Source organism: Phoenix dactylifera, chromosome 15 (genome assembly GCF_051530095.1).
Source record: "Phoenix dactylifera cultivar Ajwa chromosome 15, Ajwa_hap1_PhDact_Kaust_v1.1, whole genome shotgun sequence".
Taxonomy (NCBI): Eukaryota; Viridiplantae; Streptophyta; class Magnoliopsida; order Arecales; family Arecaceae; genus Phoenix; species Phoenix dactylifera.
The window spans coordinates 8646075-8666172 of NC_143204.1; the positions used below are offsets into that span (position 1 = coordinate 8646075).

Consider the following 20098-nt stretch of genomic DNA (forward strand, 5'->3'; position numbering starts at 1 on the left):
ATTTTGCATAAGAGAAGATACTTGAGAATAATTGCCAGCCCAGCATTTCTTCTTACTTCACCACTTCCTATCACATCAAATGAGTAACTCATAAACTTTTTCAGAAGGCTCATACTACCACCCACTTAAAGTACCTATAAGACATACTCAATGGCAAACCACCCCAAGTTTAAGAAGTGCTATTAGAGGTATCTGCTATCTATATATTAAAAGTAACTATTAACTCTTTTCTGCTTGGAGTAGTTACATGATGCATGAGAGGGCTATACTGACCTCATTAATGAAGCACTGCATCCTTGCAATCCATCCAACCGTACTACTCAAGTTTCAATAGTAATTGGAATTCATATATTATGGCAAGCATATACATATGCTTCAGTATTTGTCTAAGCACAAATGATATCAAGTGCAATTGAATGACAAGCATGCAACTTAACAGGATTAATGCCTAACGGCTCTCAATTACTAGGTCATAGTTTCAGGTGACCATCCTCCCTTCAGCATGAGTGCGAGTAATACCACATCAATCATATTTTTATGCAATTTTCTTTAGGCAATTCTTAAAACTCTTACAGGCATTATTCTATATAATAATAATAATAATAACTCCTGGCAAGTCCATCATATGGGACTGAGCATAAACACGAGATGTCAAGTTGGAGGAAAAGCAATTAACCAAGGAGAAGACAAATCTAACGGAGATTAACATTGATAGAGCACAAGAGAGTTAAAGCCTCCATCTGCAAAACCAATAGCAAATATAATTAGAGAAGAGGTTGAAACTCAAAAAGAGATGTCAAGTTTCCAAGGGTTCATCCTAACCTAACAACTGAAATTTAGAAAAAGATGAATGAAGTTTGATGAAGTTCATTTGGATGTCCAAGGATTCGAGCTGCCAATCAATGAGTCATCTGCAAATAGATCTATTAGTTCATATTTGGCATAATAGGGGCTCACTCAATAAGTAATCAAGTTGAGCTCAAGATCAAGACCTATTGATATAGTGCTGCGTTGAGCTTGACCAATGGCTAGGTCAATTACATTTTAGTTCAAATAAGCTCAGCATAATGCTATGCAATATTTATAGCAATTAGTAATTTTACGAAGTGTTTTTATCATGTTAGTATATGTTACAATAGATTTAAAGTCCCAATCCTGATGCCGATATTGGTACAGGACCAGGTAAATACCAAACTGAGACAGCACCTTACCAACACTTGGGATGTGTTGGCATCATGGTGTGCCTTTTTTGGGTATATATCTATTTTTTTCTTTTTTCTTATGTTTATGATCATTGTTTAGGATTTTTTTAATGATTGTTTATATCATAAATTAGGTTTAGAAAGTTTTAATGTTTTCTTTTGTTTTGATTTTCTTTTTTTTATTATTTTTGTTTTCTCCTCCAGATTTCCTCTCTTTCTCCCTTACTATTTTCTCCTCACCCTGTTCGAAAGCTAATAGCAAAAAAGAAAAGAAAAGGGAAAGTAAAGAAAAGAAGGGGAAACCAAGCACTTTTTTTCTGCATGTCTTGGATGGTATCAGTCAATATCGGCTGGTGCCAGAGCCATCCCACTTTGTACCGGACAGTACCCATGGTACCAATCAAGGCAACCCAATATAGACAGGATTGGGGTTTTTGGCGGATCTTACGACCAGGTCAAACACCAATCCAATCTAAGATGCTTGGTTAGGATCGAAAGGTTGGTACCAACGAGGACTAAAACCCTTTTGTTACCTAACGATCATCATGATCATTCGCTAAAATGTTCATTATATTAAGAAACATTACACATTTACACGTCAAATTGAAATATAAATAGCTTTCCATATGATATGCAGGGGGTGTATCTTGGAGCCAATGCATAAATTAGCTTTCCATCTATGAGCAAGTTGTATTTACTAATATTAGTCAAATCCAGCTTGAGTTTGGGATCTAGGCTTAAAACTATGATAAAGCATGCTTGGGTAGGCATGGTTCACATTAGGTCTTAAAACTATGATAAAGCATGCTTGGGTAGGCTTAAAACACTTACCTGGAACTTTCCACCATAAGTTTTGTTTAGAATTTCCAATGGTGCAGTTCTCTGGATGAACAATGGTATGGTTGATGAAAAGATCTCTTGGCCAAAGAATTGAGCGGGTGCCTGAAGCATGTTACTAAATTGTCTCTAATATACTTAAGTCCACAAACACTATAAAATGAACAAGGGGACTGGAATTTAACAATTTTCTAGCATCTTGCAGGTGATTGAGAATATTGTGTCCCCTGTCCAGTGTAAAGTTCCTCTAAACCAGGTTAAAAGAAACACAAGCGATGTGGCAGAAAGCAGGAGCAGGCAGGACATTATGCTTGAGATAGATTCCCAGCATTACCATGCCATATGTTTTGTTGCATTCTACCTAAATTTCAAATCTATTGGCACAAACACAGATCCATCGTTATTACTCAGGCTATGTTATAATAGAAGATACCTGGCCATCTACAAGGAATATAATAACAGCTGCTTCTTCCACAGCAGCAACAGCCTGTCTCTCTATCATTGAGGGCATCCTGGCAACGGCTGCTTCCCTAGAAGCAAGAGAAATCCCATCCATACCAACTGTCGTTGTAATTGCAAGTTGCTCCATACAATCAGCCTGTGATTTTGAAAAGGTCACAACTCCCCCAGTATCTACTACAATAAATTCACGGTCCCCCCAAAAAGATCTACCGTACAAGCGATCTCTAGTAACACCAGGTTCATCAACAACAATTGCCCTGTTTCCCTGTCAACATTTCAAAAGAATATGCTGAATATGCTAACTACTTAAAATGGTTAAGAAGAATTTCTGAATATAGAAAATACCCCAACAAGACGATTGAATAATGCTGATTTACCAACATTTGGCCTTCCAACGATTGCTATTCTTGGAAGAAGATGGTCCGGGATCTGGAACTGCAAGAAACAGTAAGTCCCATTCGGCATGTGAGTGTGTTTATGAATGCTGTCAGAATCAGTGGGTACCAGTCAACAATGAGGACCCCAACTTCACATTGAGCAAAGAGAAACAACTAGTTTCATAAGATATTGCTTACAAAACAATATTTGTTACTAATCTAGCTCTAATAGCTTTGTGCACATGCCTCACAAACCAGTCTGCCGACTGAATACTTCCATGAAGCATATAAGTGAGTTTTCATTCTCCAATTTGATTGAAAATATCAGACACTGTAGGATTAGCCAGTCAGCCATCTATCCTAAAGTGTGATATACATTTCTAGATTTTGCTGATGGTTAAAAGTTCACCCTAGACCTAGTGTTTTGCTTACAAACTGGTCTCTAGCCCAGCAATTGTACCTCTCCTACTTTTGTTGGTTACAGTGGTCGAATCCCTCCTCCATTTGGAAGAGCTTGCAGGTTCGGACCTTGGGAAGTGTCTTTCCAAGTGTTTGGCCTCGCTAATTCTCACATCATTTCTTTGAAATTGCAAGTGATCACCCCACTGCTATACCCCCAACAAAAAGCAAAAAGTAATATTCTGCTCCAACGTTTCATTTCTTGGCCTACAAGAATGGAACAGCTATGTCCCTGTTTTTGGCCATTCAGAAGGAAAATATTTTACAGAGTCCTGTGACATGTTTCTAGAAGAAATTCTTAAACTTCAATGAAAACATGCAAGACATGCACAAATTTACAAAAAGTAACATGTACAAATTCATAAAGGTAATAATCTTTCCTTGATAATTAACCTAAGATAATTAACATTCGATTCTGCAACATTCCAAATGTTTATGAATTAACTAATGATCTATTTTTGATATTAAAAGATGAAAGTGCTTCAAAATGGTCATTATAAGAAGTAAGAAAAACTTACTACAATATACTAACCACTAACTTAGTTTTAATTTTTTTTGTCCTTGTAAACTAACATGAAAACATTATTTATCTTGTTTGGCCCATTTCAGAATGAGGCAAAGAGAAGTTCTGGATAGTATGATCGACACTAATTCAGTGGCAAAGAAGTTCCGCTAATTCTAACTAGTTGATAGAAAATGATGGAGTTTAGCACAAGTTTTTCTGTTTCAACTTCCAACAATCTAGAGTCACACAAACAGAGCAAGCAAATCAAAATTGTTGTCGCTTTGCCCTTACAACAGTGTTTGAACTTTGAACATTCACTCGTCACTATCTCTCTCCTCAGGTTGCGAATTAGGATTTCACAAGTTCATACTTCAGGTCATTTCTCATAACTTAGCTACCTCTCAATGTTCAACCCTCTAGATTTTGAGGGGTAAGGAGCATTAGAAGTAGATAATATTATACCATGTTCTATAGGACTTACAAGTTACAAGTTAGAATGTAACTTTATTTTATGGAATCCTTACAATGTTGAGCACTCCTGCTTGCTTGTGTCTGCATCAACCTGAATGGGTGCGCAAATCATACACATTACATGCTTGCATGTAAATGTATGGATTTGTACAATGCCCTATAGAGAATATGCACATACATGCAATACATGCAGGCATACATACATACATATTGATATTTTGCATATATCATTTGCTACACATAAAATGTCTGTGTTTCATACATTACATACTTATGAACATGTTTGCACAAAATGAAGGATAATCTAAGTTTACATTTGTATAAATTGTATCATCTTTCAAATCACCAAAATCCAGATGTCCCATGCAACAAAGCCAATTAAGAAAACGAGACTTGGACACATGCGATGATGCATATAAGAGGTCGGAAACAGGGGGAGATGCATGCCAAGGCCCATCATGAGTTGAGTTTCAAGAAAAAAAAAAGGCATGAAAAAAATCATCGTGAAAAGGATCATACGATAATTATAGAAAAACTGGAGTCACTTAGGGGTGGAGTCATGGACTCAAGCATTCGCATTATCAGAGTGGACATGATTTTCAGGTAAAACTGAAAGTAAGAAATCTTTTTTTCTTTTACTAGCATCACCCTTCCATGTTAGAAGAGCAACCGTATTCTAATTTTACAGAGGAAACTGCAAGAGAATTTTTAAATGTAAACAGCAATATATAAGGAAATCAGTTTCAGAAACATACTGACATGTTTGCTTGAACTTCTCTGTAACTTTTGCTTCTCACTAAATTTCTTTTTCTCTTCAATATCCTCGTCTACAAGCATTATGAATGTAGAATAAGACAATACGTGTAAAAACTGGACTAAAAATACAACTACATGGTAAATAACATGGACCATCATAAATTCATAAATCATAATTGATAATACAATACAATAAAATTGCTCCTTTCTGCAGTATGTTCCAAGAATTCACATAGCAATTAAACAACTGAAGAAGTTTTGATTTTGTTGAATATTATAAGTATTGCAGTACTTTAAAGCTACAATAGATCTTGCAAAATATTATTCCAGATTGCTGATAAGCAACATACTGTTTTAAATACAATCGCGAAGGCAGGTATAAATTAAATGTGATTTAGTTCAAAAAAAAGGAATTTATAAGTCATGTTTAAAGTAGCTAAAATTACAGATAGTGATGTCTAAGTTTAACATAATTCAGAAAGCAAGGGACTACGAGAGTGATATGAACATCCTAGGAAGTGTATCAAAGCTATACTTGTATTCAACAGTTATCACATTACAAACATCACTGCAATTATGTGATAGCCAGCAATTTTCTTATTTAAGCATTTCTATTGCACATGCCCCTTATTTTGCATGGTCCACTAGCTTCATAATTCATGGTACAAACTTTCTACATCCTATGCACATACTAGAACTTAATGCCTCTCTTACATAAGTGCATCACCCTTGTTTCCAATGTTTCCTCTATTTTGACTAGTACAGTAGGGCATTACTAGCTAAAGGCTTAAGTACCATATATGTTGCCTCAATTAGTCAGGTTTACTGGTGTAATGGGCTAGAAATTTACACTATCAAGTTGCATCACTTGAAAACTTAAACATGCACTAGCACAGAAAGATACAAAAGTAAATAAAAAGAAAGAAAGAAGAAAAGATTTATAACCAACAAACACAAAGATACGAAACCTGAAAAAAAAAATTTAGTTACTTTAAACTAACGCACAGATAAGGATGGCAATGGGTTGTTGGGCTGAGAGAGTCAGATTCAAGGTGCTTCAGATTCAAGTCAGGTCAAAAGAATTCCTCAACCAAGAGCCAACCCATTTATAATCAAATTGAAAAAAAAAAAGAGAGAGAGAGACAAAACACAAAACCCATTCATGTTATATGGATCTCCATCCAAGCCAACAACCCAGTTAGAACTTCACCTGTCAATTGTATATCTTAACTAGCGAAAATAAAATAAGGCTAAGTTAAAGGAACCTACAATTAAATGCCCAAATAAAGTACAGAGAGAAAGAGAGGATGGAAGAAAAGAAGTACATAACCTCCCTAATCACCCAAACCAAGTCTTGACTAACCCATGGCCCATTGCACTGTCACTAATGTTTTAGTGGCCTAGGGTTAGGTTTAAGGGCATATCCCCACCCATGATGAAGCAGCAAGTTCATGGGCCAAAGAACCCAACCCAATTCTAATTGGACTGATCTCAGCTAAGCCGAATTTAACATGATTGTAGAGAACCATCACAAAAATCATTTTAAATAACTAAAATGAAATTATTGGATCATAAATCATATATATCAATGGTACTTTTAGCTATTAAGATGGGCATCTATAGTTTCAAGTCCCTAATCACTCAAACCACTTCTTTACTAGCCCATGGCCCACTACACTGTCACTAATATTTGAGTGGATTAGGGTTGGATTTAAGGGCATGACCCATGATCATGCATCAAGTTCATGGTCTCAAGAACCCAGCCCAATTCTAATTGGGTTGATCTCAGCTGAGCCTAAGCTGACCTGATTGTAGAGAGCCCTCCCCAAAATCATTTTAAATAATTAAAATGAATTATTGGATCATAAATCATATATATCATTGGTGCTGTTAGATATTAAGATGTGCATTTATAGTTTCAAGTACTTAAACAAACAACTAACTTCACAAAACGATTTTAAGCATTAACAACACAAATGCACATTCCCATGACCAAAAAAATTGTAAGGACATATAATTATGTTTACATTGTTAATCATAGTACACATGCTACTGACACTATGCGATGCTGAATCATACTACTGTGCAAAGACTCCATTCTATATATAGGTTTTCTTATATTTTAACCTTGTTTTTTGTTCAATCTGATATTTTAACCTTTAGCTTAATGTAGAATCACAACATTTTTTTCATTATCATGTCCCGCCTGAAGATTGCATCTTCAAATTCTCATGTTAAAAAAAAGAGAGAGAGAATATTAATTGGAAAGACAACCAAACCACTGAGAGTAGAAAGATAGGTTTTTCAGGATAACTGGTTATAACTTTTAAAACACATAAAACAAAGCAACCAACATGTATTGGCAGGTGTTAATGCATATTAAACTGATATGTTGAAGCACTAGGTGCACACATTGAAGGTTACAGAGTCAAAGTGCTGATGGCCTGCCAACATGGTATAATGTACTGCAAATAGTAGGTGGTAAAGTTGAGCATACCCTTGTTACAGGCCAACATGCCCTTATTTAAATAAGGACAATGCATCCCTAATCTGAAAAATTCATTTCTTTTGGTTCTTCTTATTCCCCTCCTTGACTATTCTGAGATCCACTTACATTCTAAGCCTACACCTTTATATTTGGTTCTCAGATTTTCTTGTTCTTTGTTATATTCTCCTTCAAGTTTAAAAAATGACATCCAATGTTGTCCAAAACAGGTCTTAGGAAAAACAAAATAAAGCACATACTCAATCTGCATTAAACATTATTGCAACACCACAACCTCCACAAGATGCAGAGCAACTGAATTTTAAATCACCCTTAATCAGAAAAAGTATTTTTATAGATATTTGATCAAAATGAAATGGAAAGAATAAATGTAGAGCAGATAATTTTTTTCTCCTGGTTAATCTTTTGACTATTTAGTACTTCCATTGCAAGCAAGAGTTATAAACCTTCCAATCAAGCCGATAACATGCAATAAATTAAGATCTTTAACTAACCTTCAAACAAACAGATATCAATCAGGTCATAGTAATTTAATAAAATGTTATTCATGCATGTAGTAAGTTCTATAATTAACCTGAGATCAAGAAAATATTTGGCTGTAGTATTACAAATATTAACTAAAGAAAAATGGCGACCCAATGCACATGACTCCCGCCCTTGCAAGGTCTAGGGAGGGTCAAACATATACCGCCTTAGAGAGGTTGTTTCCGTATTTCAAACCCATAAGCTCCAGGTTACAATTTAACAATTTTTTGCAATGTCATCCTTTGATCATTAAATACTATTCGAAACAACGTATGCAATAAAATCTAACTAATCAAGCACATAGCATGCAATAAAAGATGATAACATGAAAATAAAGAAAGGGAAAAGAGAGATATAGGTTAAAATGGGTACAAATCCACCATAGATCTGGGAGAACAAAGGCTTGAACCTCCTCCACTTCTAATCCACCCTTTGACTCCACTCTCTTCTCCAAAAAAAAAGAGAGAATGAAATTTCTCTCTCCTTCTTTAAATGCATAAAACAAGAATAGATTGAAGTGTAATTCTTGATCACTATATTGGAACTTGTTGTAAATGCAAGCTATTTGGAATTTTGGTCATCACTAAGGTTTCTCAGGGGGTAAAGTTGGAAAAAAAAAAGACAAGGGAGAGGGATGAAAGTCTCTCCTCTCTAACAAATCTTGTATGACATCCCAATCAATGGTCAAATTCCAAAGATATCCTTCCAACCATCAAACAGGTCAAAATTAGTTAAGGATCAAAACCAAGGTCAGGTTAGTGGGTTAAACATTTGAGTAGGGTTTCTTTCAAATTTGAGTAACATTTGTGTCAACCAATTTCAATCATTAAAAGAGCCAATCCAAGTCAAGCAGGTCTCTAAATCAAAATACAATCCACTTCAATGCATTTCTAACCCTTACCCGATTATGTCCTACTCAAAGTCCCTGAATTTGTGCCAGTTTCAAATCAGTTTTAAGGGTTTGATCATTACTGGCCTTCCTAGGAACTCATAATTAAGGTCTACAGCCACTTCGAAATCCTGCTCAAGCTAGAAGACCTACATTCTCATACTTTTGCACCCCTCTTCAAATGATTATTCTTTTATCACTATAATATTTACTAAAATCAATGTTGGACTCAGCCATGAATTTAACAATTCTTGATTTTAAATTCTATGAACACCTGATCATTCAAGTCTTGTATTACATCAACCAAAGGAGAAGATGCATGTTATTTTACAATTTCTATGTGGATACAGTAGATACTTCAAGCCACAACCCGCACTTCCCTTCTTTTAAACCAATTTGCAAGTCAGACATCTCAAAAAATTTTAAACTGTCTTTGTGAAAGCATTTTTGTGAAAACATCAACACTTTCATCACCAAATAAGCAAAAGGAATTATTGTTTCCTTATAGTATTTCTGTCACAACAAAGATATAGTTGAGTTCATATACATAGAATGTTTGTATGAAATACAATATTTGAAGCAATATGAGCAACAAGTATCAAATCATATATTCACCTTAAACCAAACTCTTGCAACAGAATGTGGAACACAAAATAAGCTCATAGTTTATCAGAGTTACTTCCCCATATTTAGCATCCGCATTGTGTCTACCTAGTGTTTGCATTTTACTCTCCCATCTGACTAGGAATTCACCAACAAATATGCGAAAATTGATTCTTTATTTCCCATGACACTGGTATCCAACATAGCCTACGTCAATGTACCATTATCCTCAAGAGTCAAGATGGCCATATCATTCTAGAGGAACACCTTTACCTGGTGATCACTTACCTAAGTATTCTTTGCTTTTAGGTGGTTTCTGCAACTCTCAAGCAAACATAACATGAATCATTGTAGATACAAGTTGGTCATAACATAGTTTGCTTCCAATTAAGGTCCACCAAACCGGAAACCCGATGAGCGACCGGATCGGTTCGCCTATTTTTTTTGGAACTGGCTCCGAACCGGCTGGAACCAGTCCAGGACTGATAGGAACTGGCCGGAACTGGTCCGAACCGGCTGGTTCTGCACGAAACTGATGCGAACCATCCAGTTCGCGCCAAGTCAGATCGGCTCCGAACCGAACCCCCTCCCCTCTCTCTCTTCCTTTTGTTTTAAGGAGTGGTTGGGAAGGCCCGAGAAGTTTCTTAGGCCTTCCCAACCTATCCGAATACCCCCTTTTCCCACAACAAAAAATATGTTGATTCAGTACGATTGAAGAAGCATCCAACCCTAAATAAGATATGTTTCCTCTCCTCCATCTCATTTTCTCTTTTTCTTGGATGTCAAAAAATATTTTGAAATTTGCAAAATAATCGGGTAAGAGTTAGAAATTGGACGCCAAAAAATATCTTGAAATTTGCAAAAAATATCCATGTACCAAAAATGCCCATTGGAGGTTCGGCAACTGATGAAGAAGCACTTCGCTGATTTAAAAAACAACAAAAGAGAGGGTTTCCAAGAAAAATTCGAAGGTAGACCGCTGAGCAGCAGAGCCACCTTCCTATCACTCCAAAAAGTCAGAGGAGGCACCCACTCCAAATAATGAGGCACGGATCCGGCTGCCATACAGGCGAGCCTGGATAATCAGTGGCAGCAGGATGAGATGGCCAAGCATAGGGCTCGATTTGGGCCCTCATACTATGAGTCAAGCTCTGGTTTTGCGAGCAGCAGGGCAGATCCAGAGTTTAGGAGGATCTTCTCAGTTAGAGAGGCCGTTAGTAGAGGTAGTGGCAGTATTGCATCTATACTAAGAGCTTTTGATAGCAAAAAGAAGTCTTACAAGAAAATTCAACCATGAGCCACCATTCATGATTTAGATCCACATGCCTTCCCCAGCAAGAATTCAAATCAGCAAAGAGTTGACCTAATGCTTAAGAAAGATAAGAAGAAGGATATGTGCAAGCTATTGGATCTTGGTTCCACTTCAACCACATTCCAGCAAATGTGGCAGACAATACGTACTATACATCTGTCATTTTTTCCATACAGGATGCCAGTTTTGGTGCAAATTCTCCAAGACCGAAAGAAATCTATGGTGAGGTTCTTGACAATAATAAAAAGCTAGAGAAGTAGATTACGTTATACAAGAACAAGTAGCCCACATATGGACTGATAGTAATATATGATGGTTGGACGGTCCTACCGGGCAGAGCATTATCAACTTTTTAACATATTATGATACAAAGATTTTTTCCATAAGTCGATTGATGTTTCTGATCAGGTGCACGATGCCATATACATCCTCAGATTGATGAAGAAGGTGATTAATCAGGTAAGAAAAAAATGTCGTGCAGGTCATCACTGATAATATGCCACAATATAAGATCGTTGACTATCTTGAGAAAGTGGTGGCCCTATTTTTTGGAACTCATGTGCTGCACATGGTATCGACCTCATGTTGATAGACATTGCAAAAATTTAAAGGGTGCAGCAGATAGTGGAGCAGCCGAAACCATCACCAGATATATGGGACCTATTGCTGATGAAAAGAAGTGCAGGGAGAGAGATCTTGAGACCAGGAGTGATGCGGTTTGCTACCAACTATGTTGCACTTGATAGCCTTCTTGAGAGAAAAGCAGCTCTACATCAGATGTTTGTCAATTCCGAGAGTAGAAAAGTAGATTTGTGAGAGTTGGCACTGAAGGAAGCACTATCGAGGACTTGATGACGAGACAAACATTTTGGCAACAGGCCAAGAAAATAGTGAAGGCTATCAAACCATTATACGAAGTGCTTCGGATCGTAGACAGCAAGAGGTACCCTAAATGGGCTTCTTGTATGATATGATGGAGAGAACAAAGATTCAGATCAAGTTGGTAGATCTGACAGATGCCCAGAAGTACACTGACATCATTGAGCGGCGGTGGAACTACCAGATGGATAAAAACAAGCATCTAGCAGGTAAGCAAGAACATTACAAATTAGACTACTCTTGTACTTATACAATTTTATCAAGACAATTACGAACTTTATCTGTAGCATACTATCTGAACCCAAGGTTCCAATACCCCGTACCTGAAATCGATATGGATGACGAAAATTCGATCGCTCTGCGTAATGTGATTTACCAAATGTAGTCTGATCTAGAAGTCGCAGCCCTATGTCTAAAAGAGGTAAGTTAAATTTAAGGGACAAGTGTAAATTAATTGGTATATTCAATTATTAACATATTAGAGCACGGTTCTTTTTCACGGACCAAAATATTTAAAGAGAGCACAGAAAGCTTTAGAGTTTCGGTAGCTGTCATAAGTAAGAAAAGTATGAAACCAGGTATATTACACATCAATGATAACTATTACCTAGCATTAGATGGTTACAAATATAATACTAACTTATATGTATTTTTTTTAATATTTCTACAGCTGAATGATGGATTCATTTTAGTTTGTCACGAGAAATTTTAAGCGGCTAACTATCCAGATCCTCTTCCAGACAATCTCCTTGAGTAACTATGAGCACAACTGGTCCATCTTCGTCCTTATCCACAACAAGTTGAGAAACCATCTGACACAAAAGCGCCTCAACGATCTTGCATGTATTCACTACAATCTAAGGTTGAGGCTGAAATGCATTCAGAAAGAAGTGGAGTTAAAGTACACAGATCCGATCCATAATACTTTCGTTGACAATGAGGATGATCTTAAGATCGGATGGCTTATGGACCAGCAACAAAAGCCAGAGCTTAATAAGCCAAGATCGCCTCTGCGACGGCCAGTCTCGTAGCCAGCAAGGCTAGAATTGATACAGGGCAATGGATAAATCGCAATATTCCACTATCCTACCAGTTAATCAGCCACAGCTACAGGGGTCACTAGAAAGCCGATCATCACATGATTCCTTATCCGAAACATCTTCTCAAAGGTATGATTGAGAGATGCTTACATGAAGCCACTACACTATCCGGTCGACTCGGTCAGGAGGGCAACATCCATTCTTCTAACATAGCCAGGTAGAGAGGGGCACAAAGGATGAGCAGGCAACTGCTCAGCACCCGAAAAAAGAAAAAGAAAAGGCACCTACAACTCCCATGAAGAGCGTAGAGGAGCCAGTTCACTCAGATTCAGAGACCAGGATCAGCAGCTATGACAGTTCTAGTGATCATGGATCTGCTGGCCAAGGAGGGATTGAAGAATATAAAACCACCATTTATAAGAGTCGTAGAGTGGTCTTTGATTCACCGATGAGTCTCAGTTTATGCATGCTAACAGCATAGTCTGCTGTGCCGGTACCGGATCCCGAACCAGTTGTCCGGCAGCATGGGTTTGTACAGCCTTGCATCGTGCCGTGTCGGCCCTATACCGACACAATAGAGGTGAGAGAGAGAAAGAACGGAAGAGAGAAAAAGAAAGAGAGCAGGAGAGGGAGGAAGAGGGAGAGGAAGGAAGAGAGGCCGGTCGGAGCTAGCCAGCGGAGGCTGGAGAGCCTTCGCACAGAGGAGGTGAAGGTCGGGCAGCCGCGGAAGCTAAAACCGGGCAGCCGCGGAAGCTAAAGCCGGGCAGAAGCGGAAGCAGAAGCGAAGGCTGGGCTCCACCTCTGCTGGAGGCTCTCCAGCCTCCGTCGGCGGGCCTCTCTCTGCCTTTCTCTCCTTCTCCCTCTGTAATAACCCCAAAATATTTTTTTTTATATAAAAAAGGGATAGAATAGTCCTTTAAAATTGATATAAGGGTAAAATTGGAAGGAATCAAAAGATAATGGCATAGCTGTAGATACGTTGAAGTGGTAAGGGTAAAATTGGAAGGAATCAAAAGTTAATGGCATAACGGTAGATATGTTGAAGTGTTAGGGGCAAAATGGGAATTTAATAATATTAAACAAAGGGTGAATAGTGTTTTGATGTGATTTAATTAGGGGGTTTGCTGTGGCTTTTGGATGGAAACTGAGAGAGAGTCACAGAGGGAGTCTCAGACGGACAGAGAGGAAGAAAAAGAAGGAGAGGAAAGGAAAGGAAGAAAGGAAGAGGAAAGGAAAGAAAGAAAGGAAGAGGAAGGAGATCCCGGGTGCACTTCCAGCTGAAGGGAAAAACGTAGATCTCCTTTCCCTCTATGCAAGGACCTCGATTTCCAAAAAGAAAAAGGTAAATATCCATCCCTATCTAGTCTTTTGATGACATTAGGCTATACAAAGGGTGGATATAGTCTAGAGGGGTCGAATAAGGGTTGTAGAGGCGGTTAAAAGAGGAAGAATCGGATTTTGACAAATTTTTCCGGCACTACGGAAAAACTGTGTCGAAGTTCCAACTTCGGCGAATTATTTAGGGGGTCAAACGACCTCCGATAGCAATGCATGTTACCTCTTTGGAATTTTCTATGAGTGTAGAATGTTAGGTAAAAATTTCATCAAATTTGGAGTCTGGAAAGTGGATCAAACTCGGGATGAAGTAACCGGCTGTCGGTCCGGATTACTGTTCATCCGGGTGGAAAATAAGGGATTTCATGCTATAATAGAGTATTAAGCCTAGATCAAGCTAAAAGGGACCTTGTACTCATGCAAGGGAATCCCTGGTATACATAAATGATGAGTTAATTAATAGAAAAAGAAAAAAAGAAAGAAAGAAAAGATTTAGGGAACGGAGGAGTTGAATCAATTAAAGTTCCCTATATTATAATTGGCACGTAGATTATAGCCCTTGATACAGGACTAAATGTATTGTAAATGCATGTCACAGTTGGACAAGAAGCTAGGGAACAAGAGGAAGAAGTTCCCCACTGCCAGCTGTAGATTTTTGGAGGCGTATCAGGGCTGTGCCAGATTGACAGGTGAGTGGGAGTCATGTACTTTGCACCATGAGCATCCTTAATTCATTTTCATGAATGTCGCCAAGTGTGAATTGATTCCACTTGAGCATATTGATTGATATTGTAGTAGATTCCTCTATAATCTTGATTCTCCATGCTTGATTATTCTGTACATGCATTTGAGGGAACATTGAGAGGAATTACGAGGGGTTGATGAGTAATCAAATTGATTCCGAATTGTGAAATGATTTCTTTTGTAAATTGATTTCATTTCCTCTATTTTAAAGACTTGTGAGTCGTAGCTTGATTATACTCTTTTATGAGTAATTAAATTGGTTCCAAATTGTGAAATAACTTCTTTTGTAAATTGATTTCATTTTCTCCATTTCAAAGATTTGTAGAGCCTTTTTAGTGGTATATTGAGTTGTATTGCACTTCCTTGACCCTCACTCCTAACCCTGATGTTAGTTTATGATTGGGTCATGATCGAGTGAGTGGTAATCTTGATTATACTCCTTTTTAGTAGAGTATTGGGAGGGTGCATTATGGCATTTATGCATGGCTTGGCAGTATCTGCAGGACACCTATAGTCGATGGGGTTGAACATCGGCCTTTGTGCACATAGTAGCCTTCTGGGTGGGCGGAGCCCAGTCCCTTCTTAGGGGGGACACGGCCCTAGGCGTAGGATCGGCCGGTCCTACGACTTATATTCTGCTTGCCGCCGGGCATAGTAAGACCCCGCGAGGTGCAGTATGGCTTTCCGCGGATGTAGAATTCCCGTGAGGTGCCGTTTAGTATGTAGATGTGAGATGGATTTCTGTTCTGGATACTGGCCGGCATTTACATGATTAGTGTGGTGTCTTATCCTGCATATGCATGTGACAGTAAGGAGTTGTTGCTGGTTCGCCTGGGGCGTAAAACCCACCTCCCGACAGCTGTCTAGTGATGATTTTAGCATATTGACACCTGATTTGTATGTTCCAGCATTATGATCTGTTGAGCATATTCATGAGTAGCATATATGTTTACTTGATTATTCCATATATGCTTCAGATGAGTTGATATTGATTGTGGTGATATTGATGATTTACTCCATATTCTCTATGTTGAGTTCATGTTCATGTTGTTATTGATCTTGAGATTTCATCTCGAGCCATGATTATATTCTGTCTCATGTGCATAGTACTCTCTACTCCACTCACTGAGTATTCATATACTCACTCCCCAGTTTGGTGTTTTTGATTGCAGGGCAGGTATTGTATAGAGAGGAGCAGGGTTAGAGATTGTCTGCTTGCTGTGCCGCTCCATAGTATAGTATAGTATAATCTAGATAGAGGTTTATACCTTTTGGTGTATTATAAACCTTCTATTGTATATAGTGTATAGTTATAGTCATAGATCCTGTTGTGGATATGGGTTTGACCGTGGATGGATTGGAGAGCAGGTATATATATATGTGCAGATCAGTTGTATGCCTGTGATGATACATGTGTTGTCCAGGTTATATTGTGACAGATTATGTGATTGCTGCTCTGACAGGTAGTGTGTTGTATGTATTGAGATAATCCTGACAGGTCACTATAGGAAAAGTGATCATTTTATGCATACATCATGCCAAATTTTTTTCAGAATTTATTGATAATTGATAGGTAGTAGGGTTCTACGTGGTGGCTGGTGGCCTTATGCCTACCCGCACCCTAGGACCGTCGCGGCGGCCCGCCGGGAACGGGGTGGGGGTCGTGACACCCTCCCTCCCCCTCTCTCTCTCTTTTTCTTCTTTTTCTTCTTCTCTCCCCTCTGTCACTGGTTCTGGTTTCGTTGTTGAAATTGTTCCGGTCCGCCGCCAGTACGGCTCGAAACGCCCCGAATCAAGTAATTCAGGACGGTTCCACCAACCATGCTATACATTATAGGGACCACGATGCACGATCTAATAGAGTCCGCGAGAATATGATTGCATATAGAAGATGGGCTCCTCAAGATCATTCAAAAGGTCACAATGCAGCTGCAGATGATCTCGTACGTAGAGTAGGATCAATAGACGTATCAGGTTCTAAGTCATATACTGGATCCTATTACCTACAACAACAAACAACGTATGATCCATACAGATACGGATATAGATATGGTATGTTGGAGGCATCATCTTCCGGTGACTATTACCCTACACAGTCCGAAGCATCTTACGGATCAGATTTTACTGTCGACATATTCAGATGGACCCCTCTGCAGTCGTATTATCAGCCAGAGAATACCTCAGATAGAGCTCAGCTATCGGCATATTTCGAGAGTGCTTATAACGCAGAACGCGTTCTTTATGAAATTAACATACAAGACTACAATGTCGCTTGGTTAGACGGGTGGGCGAATGTGCCTCTTGACTATGTTCATGATCTGGATATCTATGAGAAGTATCACCACTAGAGTAGATTTTTAATATCGGTATGTATGTTGTACTTTAAATATATATAATTGATTATATTATTTTATATTTTTCACCTTACTAATTGATATAAGGATATTTCATGTTACTTCTTATAACATGCAAAATCTCACTAATTATTCTATGCTTTGAATCACTTTAAAACAACAAGATGCATCATTTAGATAAAGCCAGAATTAAAGAAAGATAAAAAAAAATCAAATTATACTTAAAATCATTGAAAAAATTAAAAAAATTGATTACTAATTAATCAAACTTGAAAAACTTTAAAAAAATAAAAATTGGGTGTGCCGGTTCGGAACCGACATGGCGAAGTGTATTGTGTTAGTACGGTATCGAACCGGTACCATACCGACTTGCCCACCAACCGATACGGGTTCCGGTACCAGTTCGGCAGACCTTCCTCCCAATTTTCCACCATCTTGCAGGATATGAGTGCACACTGCAAATCTTGGTGAAATGAAGATACCTTTTAAGAACAAGCATCCTCGGTGCCCAAAGACCCTAAGTCTTCAATATCATAAATTTCATTAAGATCTTTCTAATCCATATCTCTCATGACCATCTGTAGTAACAAGTATCGCATTTACATAAATGCAATTACTATAATCTCTTTATGACATCTATCAAAGACTTATCAGATTGGTGTGACAATTCTATACACAAAGCCAATCATGGTTTTTGACCTTGTAATATGAAGCCTAGTCAAGCTTCCAGGGCTCCAAGCAATAGAGCATTATTCACGTTATGGTGAAAACTGCACTTCTAATTTGCAGCCCCTAGCAAGAGAACCTTGGTAATTGGTGCAAAAAAACATTGGGCACCATAGTGTGTGTCTCAATTTTAGAATGATGTATAACACCCATCTGTATTGTACCTGTTTCTCGCACATTGAGAAAGTTACCATCGCATATTGGTAATTTTGCTCAAGCACCAACATGTTTTCCCTCCAAAAATTCCTCCATTCAATATGAACAAGAGCCTCTTCCATAGACTTAAGTTCACAATAGGAGCCATAAATGAACGAATATAGGTGAATAAAAAATGCACGAAACCAATACGCCAGTTTGTTGAGAGTATAAATTTCTTATCATTCTTAGAATATCTTATAAATTTCCATACTATAATTGTCATAATCTTAGAAGACATTCTGTTTTAAAGGTCATATTTCAATCACATGGCTTAACTTTCATTGATCTTGATCAATGTTTGGCTTCTCCTTGCATAAGTCCATATATTCTTCTACAGTAGCGGCTTTAGAAACATTCTAGCCTGTGAAATGCATAAACAGGTAGTTTTAGAATCAAGAAGCACGTATGATTCAGACAGAACCTCCAAAAAGGGTGGACATTGAACTCCTATTACTAGGATCCACAAAATAAGACTATAATAGATACCATCAGACCATAGTAGCAGGTTACCCGCGAATATCACCAAGAACTCAATGTATTCACCCCTCCCATTCCTTAGAATCTGAGAAATGAGCAAGCTGGCAATAAATTCGAGCCAGGAAAATACTAGAGAACCTAAAACAGTTGTTAAGCAAATCATTTTTTGTCACAGTTGTCAAGCAAAAACTACATAGCTAAATGTGCTCTACAGAAAACATGACGAACAAAACACCATCATTCCTTGAAAAAAGATGACAGCTTTCTTTAAACCAAAGGAAGCATAACAGAGGAAGAGACGATACCAATATCCAATTCGCGAGATAAAGAGGCGGAGTACTCTCTGACGACATCCCTCGCCTCTTCCTCCATCGATTCTAGGTCGAGTGAAGAGAAATCGTCAGCACCAACTCGTCCGTCCTTTTCTCCTTCCTCCTCGTCCAATTCTTCCTCGTTCTGCCTCAGGGACGCGGGATCGAACTGCTGGCAGGCGCATCGAAGGAGGGTTTTGGGGGGACTAGAGCTCGAATTGGGGGAAGAGGAGACGAAGAGTGGGGAGGAGAGAGATAATTTTCTGATGAGAACCGGAGAGAGACAGCTCGGAGGAAAGCAGGGAGCCGTGGGACGGGTGGAAACCCTAGAAAGCGAGCTGGTATGAAGAGCGGGGGAAGAGGACGCCATTGGCGGGAGGTGGAGGAACGAAGGGTGATGGCTTCGTGTCCGCCCCCTGTGTTATCCACTCGACCAATCCAGGATCCAGGCGGGAGGCATCCAGAGCGCTAGGTTTCAGTGACACCGATATATCCAAATAACGGAACCCAAACATATGCTTCTGGGACCCAAAGTGACATTCGGTACACCGATATTGCTGGCGGTCGTCCATACAGTCCGCACGAAAAAACTATATTTTACATGCCATGCATCACATCATCATACATACCAAAAATCACAGTCTCTTGTTTATAAGATGGTACATCATAAAAATAAACGGTTGTGATTAGCGATGTGTATGACTATATGGTGCACATTGTATAGAATATAATTTTTGATCTACATGCAGCAAACATGGTATATTCTAGTTTTTCTATATTCATTATTTTTTTTTTTACGATGCCAATCACCTCAGCTTGTTCTTATGAGCTCTATTCATTTTGTGCTAGTCTTGATAATTAGCCCATAAAAATGAGCTGAGATGATGGGCGCAGTACACATCCATGATGCAGGAAATAATTTCTCTTCTTATGCCCTTCCCTGCCATGTGGCTCTTATCCATGTCATGCCAAAAAAAACCCAACCTTCTTCATCACATATTCATCAGCCAAGTGTTGTCATTTTAATCTCCTTCATGTTTTTCCGCTGCTAAGAATCATCATTCTAATCTCATCCGTTTCCCACTGCCCTCTGTGGACATGCGTCTCCCTACCTTGACTTTCTTTCACAT

General features: G+C 38.4%; 1 protein-coding gene and 1 long non-coding RNA gene across 17 annotated transcripts in view; both read right to left on the reverse strand.

Moving 5' to 3' along the window:
- The window catches only part of EMB2738 (GTP-binding family protein), a 62053-nt gene extending 42570 nt beyond the window's left edge, over positions 1 to 19483 (reverse strand). For 4 of the 16 annotated variants that reach the window (XR_016398547.1, XR_015973699.2, XR_015973698.2 and 1 more), the window contains exons 1-4: positions 18963 to 19451; positions 5073 to 5140; positions 2847 to 2936; positions 2473 to 2766 (exon numbers count right to left, since the gene is read on the reverse strand). Coding sequence is in view for 4 of the 16 variants with exons in the window: in XM_089927595.1 (XP_089783721.1) it covers positions 2473 to 2766; positions 2847 to 2936; positions 5073 to 5140; positions 18963 to 19338 (828 nt within the window). In the remaining 12 variants the exon portion in view is untranslated. Of the gene's footprint in view, positions 1 to 2472; positions 2767 to 2846; positions 2986 to 5068; positions 5146 to 18962 lie in introns of those variants that run through there. The other 12 variants (XR_015973695.2, XR_015973696.2, XR_015973701.2 and 9 more) reach the window with 10 other exon arrangements.
- LOC148699846 (uncharacterized) lies at positions 16595 to 18722 on the reverse strand. The gene is made up of 2 exons (XR_015973707.2): positions 18667 to 18722; positions 16595 to 18541 (listed from the first exon to the last, which is right to left on the reverse strand). It is a non-coding gene; the product is annotated as an uncharacterized LOC148699846 (long non-coding RNA).
- Positions 19484 to 20098: the final 615 nt, after the last annotated feature.